Below are 13,655 nucleotides of genomic sequence, written 5' to 3'. Positions count from 1 at the left end.
TTGTATTTCCACATACCATCAAACTGTTCCTAGTACTGTTGCCTTCTTGGATGACTTCAAAACTTTACACTTCAAATCTTGCCATCGCAGATCTTAAACCATCAATTTTTTCAATTGGTCATCAGCATCTTGTCATCAAATAAGGCAATTCCATCTACTATATTATATGAAATATATTCAGGGATGTGGAGTCTTACACAGTGTTATTTTCATCATGCATCAGAAATTTACAACAGGCACAGCATCATTGTAGGGTACTCAAAAATACAAGAAAGCACTAGGTAGAGAAAAGAATAATACATTGGGGAAAAGAATATGAAAGGTAATATGAAACTTTGGAAGGGTGAACCTATGCTCACTAGAATCCATACCATTGGCTTCATATGAAAGGTTTCCTATCACCATTCCCGCAGATCTGAATATAAGAAACTAACAGAAAAGCTTCAACTTTGATGAACAGAGTAAGAAATTTTGGGTGTGAGACCAGGGACATACATTCCTCAGTATTTTGGAGACATATGGGTTTTACAGTTGAAAAAAAAATTCAATGAAAGTTGAATAGCAATATAGTCAGTGAATATCATAAAATTGTCAGCCTGAATCTGCAGATTAAGTAGGAAATTTTCCCTAGCTCCTGAAAGCAATACTATTTCACATTATATAAGTGAAACATAGATGGAAGTGGAGTCTCACTATAAAAATATAGCTAAGAGTTCAACATGTGAAGAAAAGTCTATGTGAGAAGCAAACCTTTCCTGGACATAACCATTCATGTATAAGATGTAGCTTTTATTCTATGCAAGGAAGGTCTCTCCCAGGAATCTTGTTTTCTGAAGCATATTCTTGAGAGGTGCTAATGTGCCATACAGTAATTACAAAATTCGGACTTCATCCAAATCACAGAAACTAATTCAATGAGAAAAAGAATCAGGCTACTCAAAGGCAGCTTGAACCAATATGGTAGGGGTTAGAGTATTGGTATACCAGGGTTGAAATTCTCATTCAGCCATGAAGCTTACTGGGTGATCTCAGGCCAATCACAATCTCTCAGCCTAAGCTACCTCACGGGGCTGTTGTGAGAATAAAATGGGGAAGAGGAGAACCATGTATGCTACCATGAGCTTCTTAAAAAGAGCTAGAAAATAAATTAAACAAATACATTATATTATGGTGTGTGCATATAGCTATAAGTGTAGTCATCAACTGAATAAAAAAGCTGCAAAGCATCTTCAGCTCAAGATGGCCATAAAGGGTATGTCAATGTGCAAAGGTCATTATGTCCTGAATAGACAATCCTTGCTTCAGCTGCAGCACATTTCAAAGAATTTTAGATAGAACTGATATTTTAAATCAGAAAGAAGACAAATCCTGATGAAATGAGACCGTCAGTAGATTCCGGGGGTCTTTCCCCCGCAATCCTCCTTTCTTTGCCACTTCAGAGGGCACAACATGAACTTGGCAACAATCCACGAGAATCCCATCACAGTAACAAGGACAAACACTGAATTGGAGACTGTTTCCTCACATCCTATCTTTTCATTGGTAGCTGCGAGGCGTGAACCTGTCTCACACAAGCATTTCCTCAGGTAGGGGCTTTCCCTGTCCTGGTAGTATAGTTCTGTTGCCTCAGGACCCAAGATTAATGTTCTACAGCACCTACTATCGCTATTATCTCTGCTCTGCCTGGGAGTAATCTTTATGGAGCTGGAGAATATATTGGTATGCCCAGTAATCAGTGCTGCTATATCACTTCCTCTTTTCTTTTCTGCAAAATACAATGCGGAAGTGCTGAAGAGCTCCCTTCAGCATGGCTACTGACAGAATATCACAGGACATTCTGACAACTTCAGTTTTTGGAGTAGCCATGGGTATGAAAAATGTATTTCATAATATTTTTTGTATTGTACAGCATTAATAGTGGGGGTGACCCTCCAGTAAAAACATCTGCCCTATTTTCAGACAAAGGGAGATAAGCATTTGAAGCCACTAGACTGGACAAAGCTCCACTAGAATAAAATATATTGTTCATACCTCTAATGCCCCTTCAATGGTTCATATGTAAGTTTGTTTCACTCAAATTTACACCAACAAGTTGCAAGACTCATCATCGAAACAAAATTTAAAAATTCCTTCCAGGAGCACCTTAGAGACCAGCTAAGTTTGTTATTGGTATGAGCTTTCATGTGCATGCACAGAAGAAGTGTGCATGCACACGAAAGCTCATACCGATAACAAACTTAGTTGGTCTCTAAGGTGCTCCTGGAAGGAATTTTTTAATTTTGTTTCAACTACGGCAGACCAACACGGCTACCTAGCTGTAACTAAGATTGATGATGTCACTCATCATGTCACTGCTTCCCATTAACAGCATGTAATTTAGAAGTCATTCCTTTTCATAGCAGCAAAGGATCAAGCCCCTACCTCAGTATTCTTCCCTCCAATATCCCTGGATATTACAGAAAGAACAGAAACTATGAAACATATCACAGCTGGATATTAGACACATCTAATAGTTATACATGACCTCACAACTGCAAAAAGACACACTTTGACCATACAAGCAACAGCTCTCATTAATGTATTAATGCAACTTGAGTGATTTCACAACCTAGTGGCCTCTTTTCATGCTTATCAGCAAACAACAATGAAGAATTTGGAAAACTTGCTTCAGGATAACCAAAAGGATTCATTTAAAGGGGTACATTTCATTTAAAGCATCTGTACCAAATCCTGACAGTTGTCATGGAAATACTCCATTTTAAGGACTATTGGGGTTTCTTTAGTCTACTAAGATTCATTGCATGCTCATGTGAAAGATGTCTAGTTATGCTTCAGAAATTGTGAAAAAAGTTTATAGGAAGATTTTCTAGTGAAGCTGGAAAGAGTCCTAATGAGCAGAATGGTTTGTTGTATGCAGTGCTAGACACTAGCGCTGAGCCAAAACTGGAGAAGGCGGAGGGCAGCTTCATGAAAAGCTTGCTCAGATTTGAAAAGAGGGGGCCCCTTTTGGCTATTTTTCAGGAAAGAGTGCAAATGGGCTGAACACTGCTCAGAAAACAACCCTGGATTACCCATGTAATTAGTAATGGAAACACAGTCTTCATGTGAACCTAGTGGTGTCAGCACATAACTAAACCTAACTGGTTACAAGGCACCAACAGTCACATGCATTGTGTGAGCCCAAATTGGCTAGGCTGAATCAGCAAAAACAAAATGGCGAAAAGCCATGTGGTGATCAATACATACAGCTTCTTTACTGAAACTGATATACCATTTTAATTTACATGGTTATTATAATGAGAAAAAGATTTTCTCAGAGTGTTTGTTTGTTGCATTTGTATTTCATTTTGTTAGAAATAGGTTGAAGTCTACCATCTTAAAGGGCCTTTTGATGTGAAAAGAATTTCTAATTGAGCCAGATTTTTTATTTTATGCATCACCTTATGATTTAACCGAATGGTATTTTGGGGTACTTAGCACACCTCAAAGTGATTAAACATTTGATGTTTGTGTGCCCAGAAATAAACTCATCTGATGCAACAGCTGAAAAAGATGTAATTTATGATTTAGGCAAAACTGCATAGCCTGTTGCTCTTAACTAGGAGTAGGCTGCCTTTCATGGGCTACTCTCACCCACCCAAATGCCTATGGCTCACTGAGGTGTTTAACATGACAAAGCAAGAGTACACCTCAAGATCTCTTAACTATTAAGGCATAACTAATTTGGGAGATTGGGAAAAACTACTGGGAATTAACTCAGTAAGAAGTGTGCTAAAAAATCCCACCAGGATGCAAGGGAACAATAATGAATTCCCATCCTTTTCTTAGCAACCACGAAGGGCATTGCTCAAGGCAGAGCACAGAACAGTGGCAGATCTGCATCTTCAAATCTCACCTTATTCTTTGTTCCCACAAACCAACATGGTCTTCTGAAGGAGCATTCCCCTTGCCCTGATCACTCAAACATTGTTAGTGAAGAAAATGTATACATTACCCCTTCCAACCAAGTCCCAAATCTGCATAGCCCTGTCCTGGATTCTGCTTCTTGTTTAAACTGTGATACAGAACATCGTAAGTGTGTAACTACCGGTACTTCAAACTAGCTTTTTTAATATAGACTAGCAAAATGTCTGCACGTGTGACAGATTCCTGGAAGGGTCACATCATGCAGGGTCACATCAGCAAAGGTTAGGCCACTCAGTGTCAGAGCTTAAGGACATGTTTCACCCTAATTGTAGCTTCTGGACAGCCTCACCCATGTTTCACAGTCACACAAGAGTGTGACAAAGTTTGGAATTGATTTCTGGACAGGTGGGGGAGGAAAAGAGAGTTCTAATTCTTATTCTTATTCTTAATGATATACATACCGCACCCATCTGACAGGGTTGCTCCAGCCACTTTGGGCAGCTTCATCTAACTTCCACACCACTATCCCATTCACCTCATCCATTGCTCATTTTGCTTTCTCTGCAGTCTTAGAAAGTCAACTATATAAGCTAATCGCCAAATGGCACCTTAAATCTAGGTTGTGGTCACCATAGCGGAATATCTAGGCCCCATTTTTCCCCAATGGAATTTGTTATTATTAATTATTTCATTTCTATAGCACTTACACTTAAAAATAAGTGTAATCTGAAGAAGTGTGCATGCACACGAAAGCTCATACCAAGAACTAACTTAGTTGGTCTTTAAGGTGCTACTGGAATTTTTTTTGTTTTGACTTAAAAATAAATAAATCTCAAAGCGGTTTACAACACATTAAAACATCAAATAAAACAATCCAGGAAAAAACCAATTCAAGCTTCAAGTAAAATATTTCAGATCCTTCTCTAAGTGAAATTTTGCTTTCTCCATATGTATTTACCTTTTCACCATATTTTTCCGTCCATAAGATGCCCCCATGTATAAGACGCCCCCTATTTTTGGGGACTCAGATTTAAGAAAATGGGGGAAGACACTATCTGTGTATAGGACGCACCCTACTTTTTGGCATTATTTTTTTAGGGGGAAAACCTAGTCTTATACATGGAAAAATATGGTAATTTATATAGCTGCCCCATAACAGAAGTACAGTGGTACCTCGGGTTAAGTACTTAATTCGTTCCGGAGGTCCGTTCTTAACCTGAAATTGTTCTTAACCTGAAGCACCACTTTAGCTAATGGGGCCTGCTGCTGCTGCCGTGCCGCCAGAGCACAATTTCTGTTCTCATCCTGAAGCAAAGTTCTTAACCTGAAGCACTATTTCTGGGTTAGCGGAGTCTGTAACCTGAAGCGCATGTAACCTGAAGCGTATGTAACCTGAGGTACCACTGTACTCTTGGAAGCCAGTGTGGTGTGTTAGACTAAGCTGGGAGATCAGGGTTCAAATCCCCACTTCAGTCATGACGCTCACTGGGTGACCTTGTGCCAGTGACAGCCTCTTAACCTACCTCATAGGGTTGTTGTAGGGATTAACTTGAGGAGGGGGTGAACCATGTACTCCTTGGAGTACAAGGTGGAATATAAATGCAATGAATAAGCTCTTCTGCTTACCTGCTTAAGGCGGCTGGAGGGGCCAACCAGATGGAGATGTCAGTTGCCAACCTGGCAACCAGAGATGTCCCCATGGTCGCAATCGGACCTGTGCTAGTCACAAAACATGCCTGGCACCTGGGGAATTTCAAGTAGTGTCTCTTTGCTATAAAGGCAACAGCTACAGTGATGAATGTGTGAGGAGAGTTCTTTCACCTATCTTCTATCCACTTCTGCTTCACTGACACTACCAAAGAACAAGGGAAACCATCTGGGGTGGCTTGGCTCTGGGAAACACTGACCTCCATGCATAACCCATCCCTCCCACATTGCCCTATTGGCAGAGGACAAGAGCACCCCAAATTTCTAACACAGGAGACACCCGTACATCTCTGTTCAAAATGATGAACATGAAGGATAACTCAAAATGCCTATTCTACCATTCAATTACTAAAATTGCGATATTGGATAAGGCATAGTCTAAAACAATCAGATTATTACAGAGGTCTCCTTTTTAGATTCTCCTTAAAAATTGAGAACTCAAAGGGTAACCCTAAATAATGGGATGTCGAAACTTCTGGTAGCCAACACATACTTCCCCCTCCCTAAATTATAAGTCAAGGCACACATACAGGGAAAAGGTTTACTCCGAGTATGTCTAGAGTAAGAATTACCCACCATCAGAAGAGTCCACCACCCAGTATCTCTTCATGGCAGGTATCTGGCTGTGTGCCCAAACTGAAAGAAGCTAAGCTCAGAGTAGCCACTTATGAGTCAGACAGCCCACCTCCAAGAGCAGGTAATTCTGCTACAGCAGAAACAATGAGTTTCTTCCCTGCTAAAGCAAAGATACAACAAAACTGTCCCCCACCAGGGAACCTCAATGGAAGAAAAGACACCCAAGACAGTGACTCATGCAGAAGCACAGCAGTAGCCCCTTCCACAGGTTGATGTGAGGAGTTCCACAGGAGCCTATTTTAAATATTTATTGCAGCACACTAATAGCATGTTAATGACAAACTGTGTAGAAATTAGTTACAGATGGGTAGCCGTGTTGGTCTGCCATAGTCAAAACAAAAAAAATTCCTTCCAGTAGCACCTTAAAGACCAACTAAGTTAGTTCTTGGTATGAGCTTTCGTGTGCATGCACACTTCTTCAGATACACAGATGTATCTGAAGAAGTGTGCATGCACACGAAAGCTCATACCAAGAACTAACTTAGTTGGTCTTTAAGGTGCTACTGGAAGGAATTTTTTTTGTTTTGTGTAGAAATTGTTTGGTGAAGATAGTCCTATGATACCCAAAATTTTGACTATTGGGGATGACATAGTCAAAGATACATCAAGAACTTATAGAAGTGTGACATTTATCCAAATAGTCAAAGCTTGAAACATGAAGTCTATTTCATAACAGAGGCAAAGCAGAACATAGTAACCAAGCTGAGCATAGGATAGACTTTTGGGCTGTTGGGATTTCATTGCCTTTTTACATATTTTGACTCACACCTTGATTTGAGAGTTGGGAAACTTCCCAGAGCAGCCAGAAACATGCATCATTAACTGCATATAGATGATAATGCCTATTTTTAATGTTCTACTTAAAAAACTGTTCTATTCTATAAAAAACAGATTTCCGTAAATTGGTGTTTACCACCCACATCTCTTTTCCCACTTCAGAACTTATTTCAAATATGCTTCAATCCACTTTTTATCTTAATACCTTAAGATAAACCACCACATAAGGCATAACACTTTTAACAAAAACAGAAATGGTGTTTTAGTAACTCCAGTTTAGTATATCAATACTTTGACATTTGTAATCCTCCAAGACATTTGGGGAAAAACCCCCAACTCATTTTGTTCTTTACGGGCAGCACGTGTAATACATTAGCCTACATGTTCTGCGATTTACAAACTGAATCTCAGTCTGAATTGCATATACATATTGTAAGATTCCACCCCCCAGCAAAATAGAAAAGCAGCTACTCTTAAGTCAACTTTCCCTGCACACATACACTTTACAACTGCACAAGAATATTGCTAGAAACTCATATATCATTTCCACTACTAGTATTCAGATTCACTTTCAATTGTTTTGCTATTGGCCACAACCACAGAACACAAATGTAAAGCATACCGAAAAGGTAACACAAAAAAACCTACATATGTAAAAGGTGGAAAATCAAACCAATGAGCAGCGGCAATTTCAATTATTCAAGTCAGCATATTAGCACCAGTAAATGAACAAATAGTGGGGAGTATATTTCAGAACACTTTTTAGCTCAAGATTTTTGGAATAAGCAAAAATAAAATCAACCAGCTGATTTCCCCCCTCAATATCTTAATGTCAGTTTTACCTACTTAAGAGACGTTCATGACTATAATACTGGACCTACATACATGCATGGCTATGTTACAGTATGTTAATCAGACTGTTAATGTACCTTATTTATGATAGTATAAGCAGCCACCTAAGGGCCCAGCTTAATAACTTTCCAGAAGCATAATCGGGCTACAAGCTGATTGTTTGGAATAAGCACCATGGAGCTCAGTGCAATTTGCTTCCAAGTAAACACACACAGGATCCCACTGATGTAAGCAGGACATAAGTACACACTGCTAAATCCAACAGAAGTTAAAGCACGTTTCATGTTTATGGTATTACAACTCACACCACTTCCACTAGTGGGGGTGGGGAGAGAAGGGGGGGGCGCGAGGGGAAGGGCACTGTGGACAGTAGGCTGGTTGTCTTCTTGAACACACCTGAGGCTCTTTCATTTTAAGAGAATTTCTCTCACCAAACTCAATTACTACAGAGAGAGAAAGGGGAGGGGTAATTCTGGCGAAGTATTCATTGATGAATACCAAATTGAAGGGACGGCTTTGCAGTGGCTGCCTCTCCTTCCTGTACAACGTAGTAAATGGCACCAGCAACTGATTACTACGGAGGTGTGCAGTGGCCTCTGCTGGCACATTAAACGTGTCCAACAGTGTGAGACTCTTACAAGTGGAACTGACCTCTTTTTAACAAAGCAAAACAAAAATCCCAGCACAAAAGAGGAGGGAAAACACGCCGTGAAATAAGGAGGAACAGATTTGTGTCACACAACCTATACAAAGCTGCCTCGATCTCCAGGTTTTGTTTTCTTGTTTTATTAAGCTAGCAGCGACAAAAGACCCACACTAAAAACAACACACAGGGAGCAGGACTGGGGAAAGGAGGGGGGAAAAATCACTGCCCACTCCTAGCGCGCTGCGCAAGGCCACTCGCTGTCTGCGGCAGCAACAGACCCTCCACAGCCACCCCTATAAATACTCCCTTTGCTCAGAGGCATGCAGGACAGGATCCCGTTGTTGTTGGCGTGTGTGTGTGCGCGCTGTGTTTTTCTTTTTTGAGAACGGGGAGGGGGGGGAGAGGAGAGAGAGAAGGGAATTGCCCCCTTTCGGCGCAAGTTATTAATTAAAAAGAAATCGCAGACCCCACCCCCCAAAAGCACCGAAATGGCCCTCGGCAGCACCGTCGCTTATTGATAAAAGCTGGAACTTGACGCGGTAGTAGCCCTCCTTGCCCACAACATGCCAGACAGGCAAATCTCCCCCCCCCCCAAAAAAACACCCCACCACGGAGGGGGTGGGGGACACACGCAAAGCCTTTTTAAAAAGGGGGGGAGGGGGCCACAAACCAAGGCGCGCGCAGCCTCTCTCCCCCCCCCCCCGCTCTTTTTTCCTCGCTCGTTCCCCCCTCCCGGCCTGAGGGTCCCCCTCTCTCTCTCTCACCTGCGGGAGGGAGGTTCTGCTGCTGAGGCGAAGAGCTGCTCCTGGCGGCGGCGGCGGCGGCGACGCTCGACTCCAGGCGCTGCCCGAGGAGAAGCGCCACCCAGAAGGAGCCGAGGAGGAGCCGCCGAGGGGCTCCCCGCGCCGCCATCGCTCCCCCGCTAGCCCCGAGCCCGGCGAGCGGGCGAGAAGCGGCGACGGAGGAGGAGGCGGCGGCAGCGGCAGCTCCCTCCTCAGTAGTGGCGGCGGCGGCGGCGGCTGTGGCAACTCCTCCTCAGACGACTCAGTCACAGGTCCTCCTTCCAAGGCGCCCCAAGAATAAAAAGGAGGCAGAGGCGGCGGCGGCGTTGTTCTCCGGTTTACTCCATGGCGGGCCGGTCCCAGCGCCGGGCTCTGAGCGGGGCTCCTTTTTCCTTCTCTCCTCACACAAACACACACACATACACGGCCGCCGCTGCGGCGGCAGCAGCAGCAGGAGGAGCAACAGCGCCCAGCGCGCGCGCGCGCGCCCGCGCACCACCACTACTACCACTCCTCCTCACTCGCCGCCGCTCACGCGACCAACCGTCCTTCCCCGCTCCTCCTCCTCCTCCTCCTCACACGGCCGCCGCGCGCCGCCTCCGGCCGTCGTCGCGAGCGCGCACGCTGAGCTGACAGAATTCCAAAGGAAAGGGAAAAGGGGGTGGGGCAGTCCAGGAGGAGGAGGAATGCGCGCGCACCTCCGCACGCCACGCGAGCCGTCGCGCGGAGCAGCAGCTCCTTGGTACTTCCCACCTCTCTCTCACTCTCTCTCCCCTCCCCCGCCCCTTCGCGGACATTCCCGAACTCCGCCTCGAGTGCGTTGAGTGAGAAGGAAAACCCGGCACGGCGCTTCCCCCCGTCGCGCTTCCGACGTCGATCCCAAAGGAGGGATGGGATGGAACGGGGCGAAGGAGAGAACGTTGAGGGGAAAGGATTCGACGGGTGGCGTGGGAGCGGGATGCAAAACCCGCCCTGGCTCCGCTGCAAATAGGAACGGGAGGGCTTTTAAAAAAAAAAAGGCTCGGAGACCCGGCGGACTTGCAAGCCCGGTCGGTTTACTCAGAAGTAAAGGAGCCGCTGGGTTCGAGGGGGCCTTGCGACGGGGTGGCTGGGCTTGCAGAGGCGGCTGTGCTGCGCGCACACTTGCGTGTAGAGCGAATCCCCCACCCCACCCCATTGAAGCCGGTGGGTTTGCTTTTGAGTAAACGTGTCCAGCCCAGGATTGGCTGCGGTGGAGGGAGGGAGGGAGACGGCAGCGGAGGGAGAGAGAGCCGCAGCAGGAGTCTCTGTACCCCTCTCGGTGCCTCCTGCTTACCAAACCGCATCCTTTCCCCACACTGCCTCCTTTGCAGGAGAAACCGAACCGAACCACCGCAACATAAGAAGGGTGCTTGGTGCATTTTTGCATTTCCCGCCGTCAACCGAGAACAAAAATCTGCATCTTTGTTCACGGCCAGAAATGTCTCGGGTTTTCCCTTTTCTTTCAAAGGCAGCATGCCACTCTGCATATTTTTGGGAGGGCAGCAGCAGGAAGCTGCTCGCATGCCTGTCTGTGGGCTTCTTATCAGCTGCATCTATCTATTTGCTGCACTCATCGGTTGCCTCGTGTAATCACAATTCCAGGTGATATGCAACAGTTGTATGAAGCTAAAATTAAACTGTGGCAGTAGATGGAGCAGAGAAGAATGTGTGTGTGGTTGCTGAAGTCACAGCCCCCCAATGGAACAGGAACTCCCTTTTCGCCATAGCGCACCGGTTGAGTGTCTTGTTCTGCATGCAGATGCTCCTACGCTCAACCTCAGCATCTCCAGGCAAGGCTGGGAAATACCCTGTCAGAAATCCTGGAAGGCCACTGCCGGTCAGAATAGGCAGTACTGAGCTAGATGGACCAAAAGACTGGCTTCCTCTGCTCTTTGCCACCTCTTCTCTCTCTTTCTCTGCCCCCGCCCCCAATTCTTCCCCATCCTTTCCACCTGCCTGAGATCAGGTAGAGGGCTAAAGGTTGCTCATCCCTGCTTTTGAGCCTAGCTGCAGAGCAGTCTCAGCCAGCAGATGGAGGTGTGTCTTCTCCCACACTGGCTGGAGAAAGGGACTGGTGAAATAGCATAATTCGTAGAATTCTAGAGTTGGAAGATGTCCTGAGGGTCATCTAGTCCAACCCCCTGCAATGCAGGAATCTCGACTGGATCATCCATGACAGGTGGCCATCCAACCTCTGCTTCAAAACCTCAAGGAGAATCCACCACCTCTTGTGGGAGTCTATTCCGCTGTCAAGCAACACCTACTTTCAGGAAGTTCTTCCTGATGTTTAGTTAGAATCTCCTTTCTTGTAACTTTTTTTACCAACAACCAAACACAAACAGTGAAACCCCCCAGGCGGCTGATACATTGGGTATACATAATCAATAATAACATATTCAAATCAACCATATGTACAATTTTATATATGTTAACACTCCTCCACCCACAAGGTTGGGACGCGGGTGGCGCTGTGGGTAAAAGCCTCAGCGCCTAGGGCTTGCCGATCGAAAGGTCGGCGGTTCGAATCCCCGCGGTGGGGTGCGCTCCCGTTGTTCGGTCCCAGCGCCTGCCAACCTAGCAGTTCGAAAGCACCCCCGGGTGCAAGTAGATAAATAGGGACCGCTTACTAGCGGGAAGGTAAACGGTGTTTCCGTGTGCGGCTCTGGCTCGCCAGAGCAGCGATGTCACGCTGGCCACGTGACCTCTTGAGTGAGATGGGCACACAACCCTAGAGTCTGGGCACACAACCCTAGAGTCTGTCAAGACTGGCCCGTACGGGCAGGGGTACCTTTACCTTTTACCCACAAGGTTTATTTAACTTTTAACATTTTAATTGCCCGAAATTGTTCAAACCTACCCAAATAATTCAATATCTTCTCAAACCAATCCTCCTTTTTCTCACTGACCTTAAACCCTTTGATTCTGTGTATCTTCACAGTTAGATATTCTAAAATTATAATATAATTCAGTTTTTTCCTCCATTGGTTCATCCCTAGCTCCTTGCATTTTTCCCAATTACTCACTATAACCTGTCTGGCTGCAGTTACCATCAATTTTACCCATTTACATTCCTCTTTTGTTTTTAACTCGGTGCTACTCAGACTAATAAGAACCATTAATTTAGATATTCCCACCTTCCAACCCACAATCCCCGATATTTCTATACCAATCTGTTTCCAAAATTCATTAACTAACTGACAATCCCACCACATATGACTGTACGTTCCCATCACTCCTTTCTTGTAACTTGAAGCTATAGGTTCAGGTCCAAGCCTGCTCCATCCTCCATGTGAACAGTGGTGATAACTTGAAGTGGGGGAAGAATCCCGATAGTTAAAAACACCTGTGATTTGGTACTGACTCTTAAATCCCTTTCTGCTCTTTTCCTTCTGGAGTGGTGCTAGGTGAAACATGTGTATGTTCTTCTGTCCTCCCCCCCTGAGGAACAGGAGATAATTAGGCCTATTTCACACATGCATATTCATTACCTGAGTGCCTCGATGAAGTATCAGGTTATGACTTGTCTATGTCAGTGAGCCATCACAGATCAAAGACTAAAGAAGGAATTTCCATATCACTTCTTATCAGCTCAAAACATTTGCTAATCTGCAGTCTGGTATACTCATAGCTGAAGGTGTCCTGAATATTATTTCTTAAAGTCTCATAATCTTACATGTACACTTTTTACATCTAACTCTTAACACTTCAAAACTCAGAGCACAAATTGTACCTCCTAAGGAAGGCAAGCAACAGAGAGCCATCGATAACTCAGTCTATGGAATGTTTGTGGAAGTTCCATTGCATATTCAGATACCTGGTTTACATTTAAACATACCTGTATGTAAGGCAAAGCTCCAAAACTCAGTGCAGAGATCCTGCTCCTCACACAGAAGGCTCGAGGTTTAATCCCCATCATCTCCAGGTAAGACTGGGAATATATACCATTTGGAATCTTGGGCAGCATCTACCAGTCACTGTAGACAATGCTGAGCTAGATGAACAAATGGTCTGTGTACAAGGCAGCTTCTTATTTTTCTGTCAACAAGGAATAAGTGCAGGTTTTTCTGATTTGGAACAAGCTTTCCTTTCCCCCTGCCTCCACTCCTGCTATTTCATTCATTACTTTTTTTCAGTCAGACCCTGCCTCCCAAAGGAGCCCAGGCCATCACACAACAGCAAAAACAATGCTTTTTTATTTTTACAGCAACCCAATACCCTCATAGCTAAATAATGCCAAGGATGCCAGGACAATATCTTGCAGCCATCAAATGCCTGGGTAAATAAGAATGTTTTATGATTGCAGCTAAATGTTAATAATGAGGGAGACG

General features: G+C 44.5%; 1 protein-coding gene across 10 annotated transcripts in view; it reads right to left on the bottom strand.

The window, feature by feature from the left end:
- Positions 1-9,854, bottom strand: part of NEO1 (neogenin 1) — a 103,969-nt gene extending 94,115 nt beyond the window's left edge. For 6 of the 10 annotated variants that reach the window (XM_077919086.1, XM_077919087.1, XM_077919089.1 and 3 more), the window contains exon 1: positions 9,289-9,852. In XM_077919086.1, the coding sequence (XP_077775212.1) occupies positions 9,289-9,436 (148 nt within the window). In that variant the 5' untranslated portion in view covers positions 9,437-9,852. Of the gene's footprint in view, positions 1-9,288 lie in introns of all 10 variants that reach the window. The other 4 variants (XM_077919094.1, XM_077919095.1, XM_077919088.1 and 1 more) reach the window with 3 other exon arrangements.
- Positions 9,855-13,655: the final 3,801 nt, after the last annotated feature.

This window comes from Podarcis muralis, chromosome 14 (genome assembly GCF_964188315.1).
Source record: "Podarcis muralis chromosome 14, rPodMur119.hap1.1, whole genome shotgun sequence".
NCBI classification, from domain to species: Eukaryota; Metazoa; Chordata; class Lepidosauria; order Squamata; family Lacertidae; genus Podarcis; species Podarcis muralis.
The sequence above is the reverse complement of the archived record's forward strand: the minus strand, read 5'-3'. Positions and strand labels throughout refer to the sequence as shown.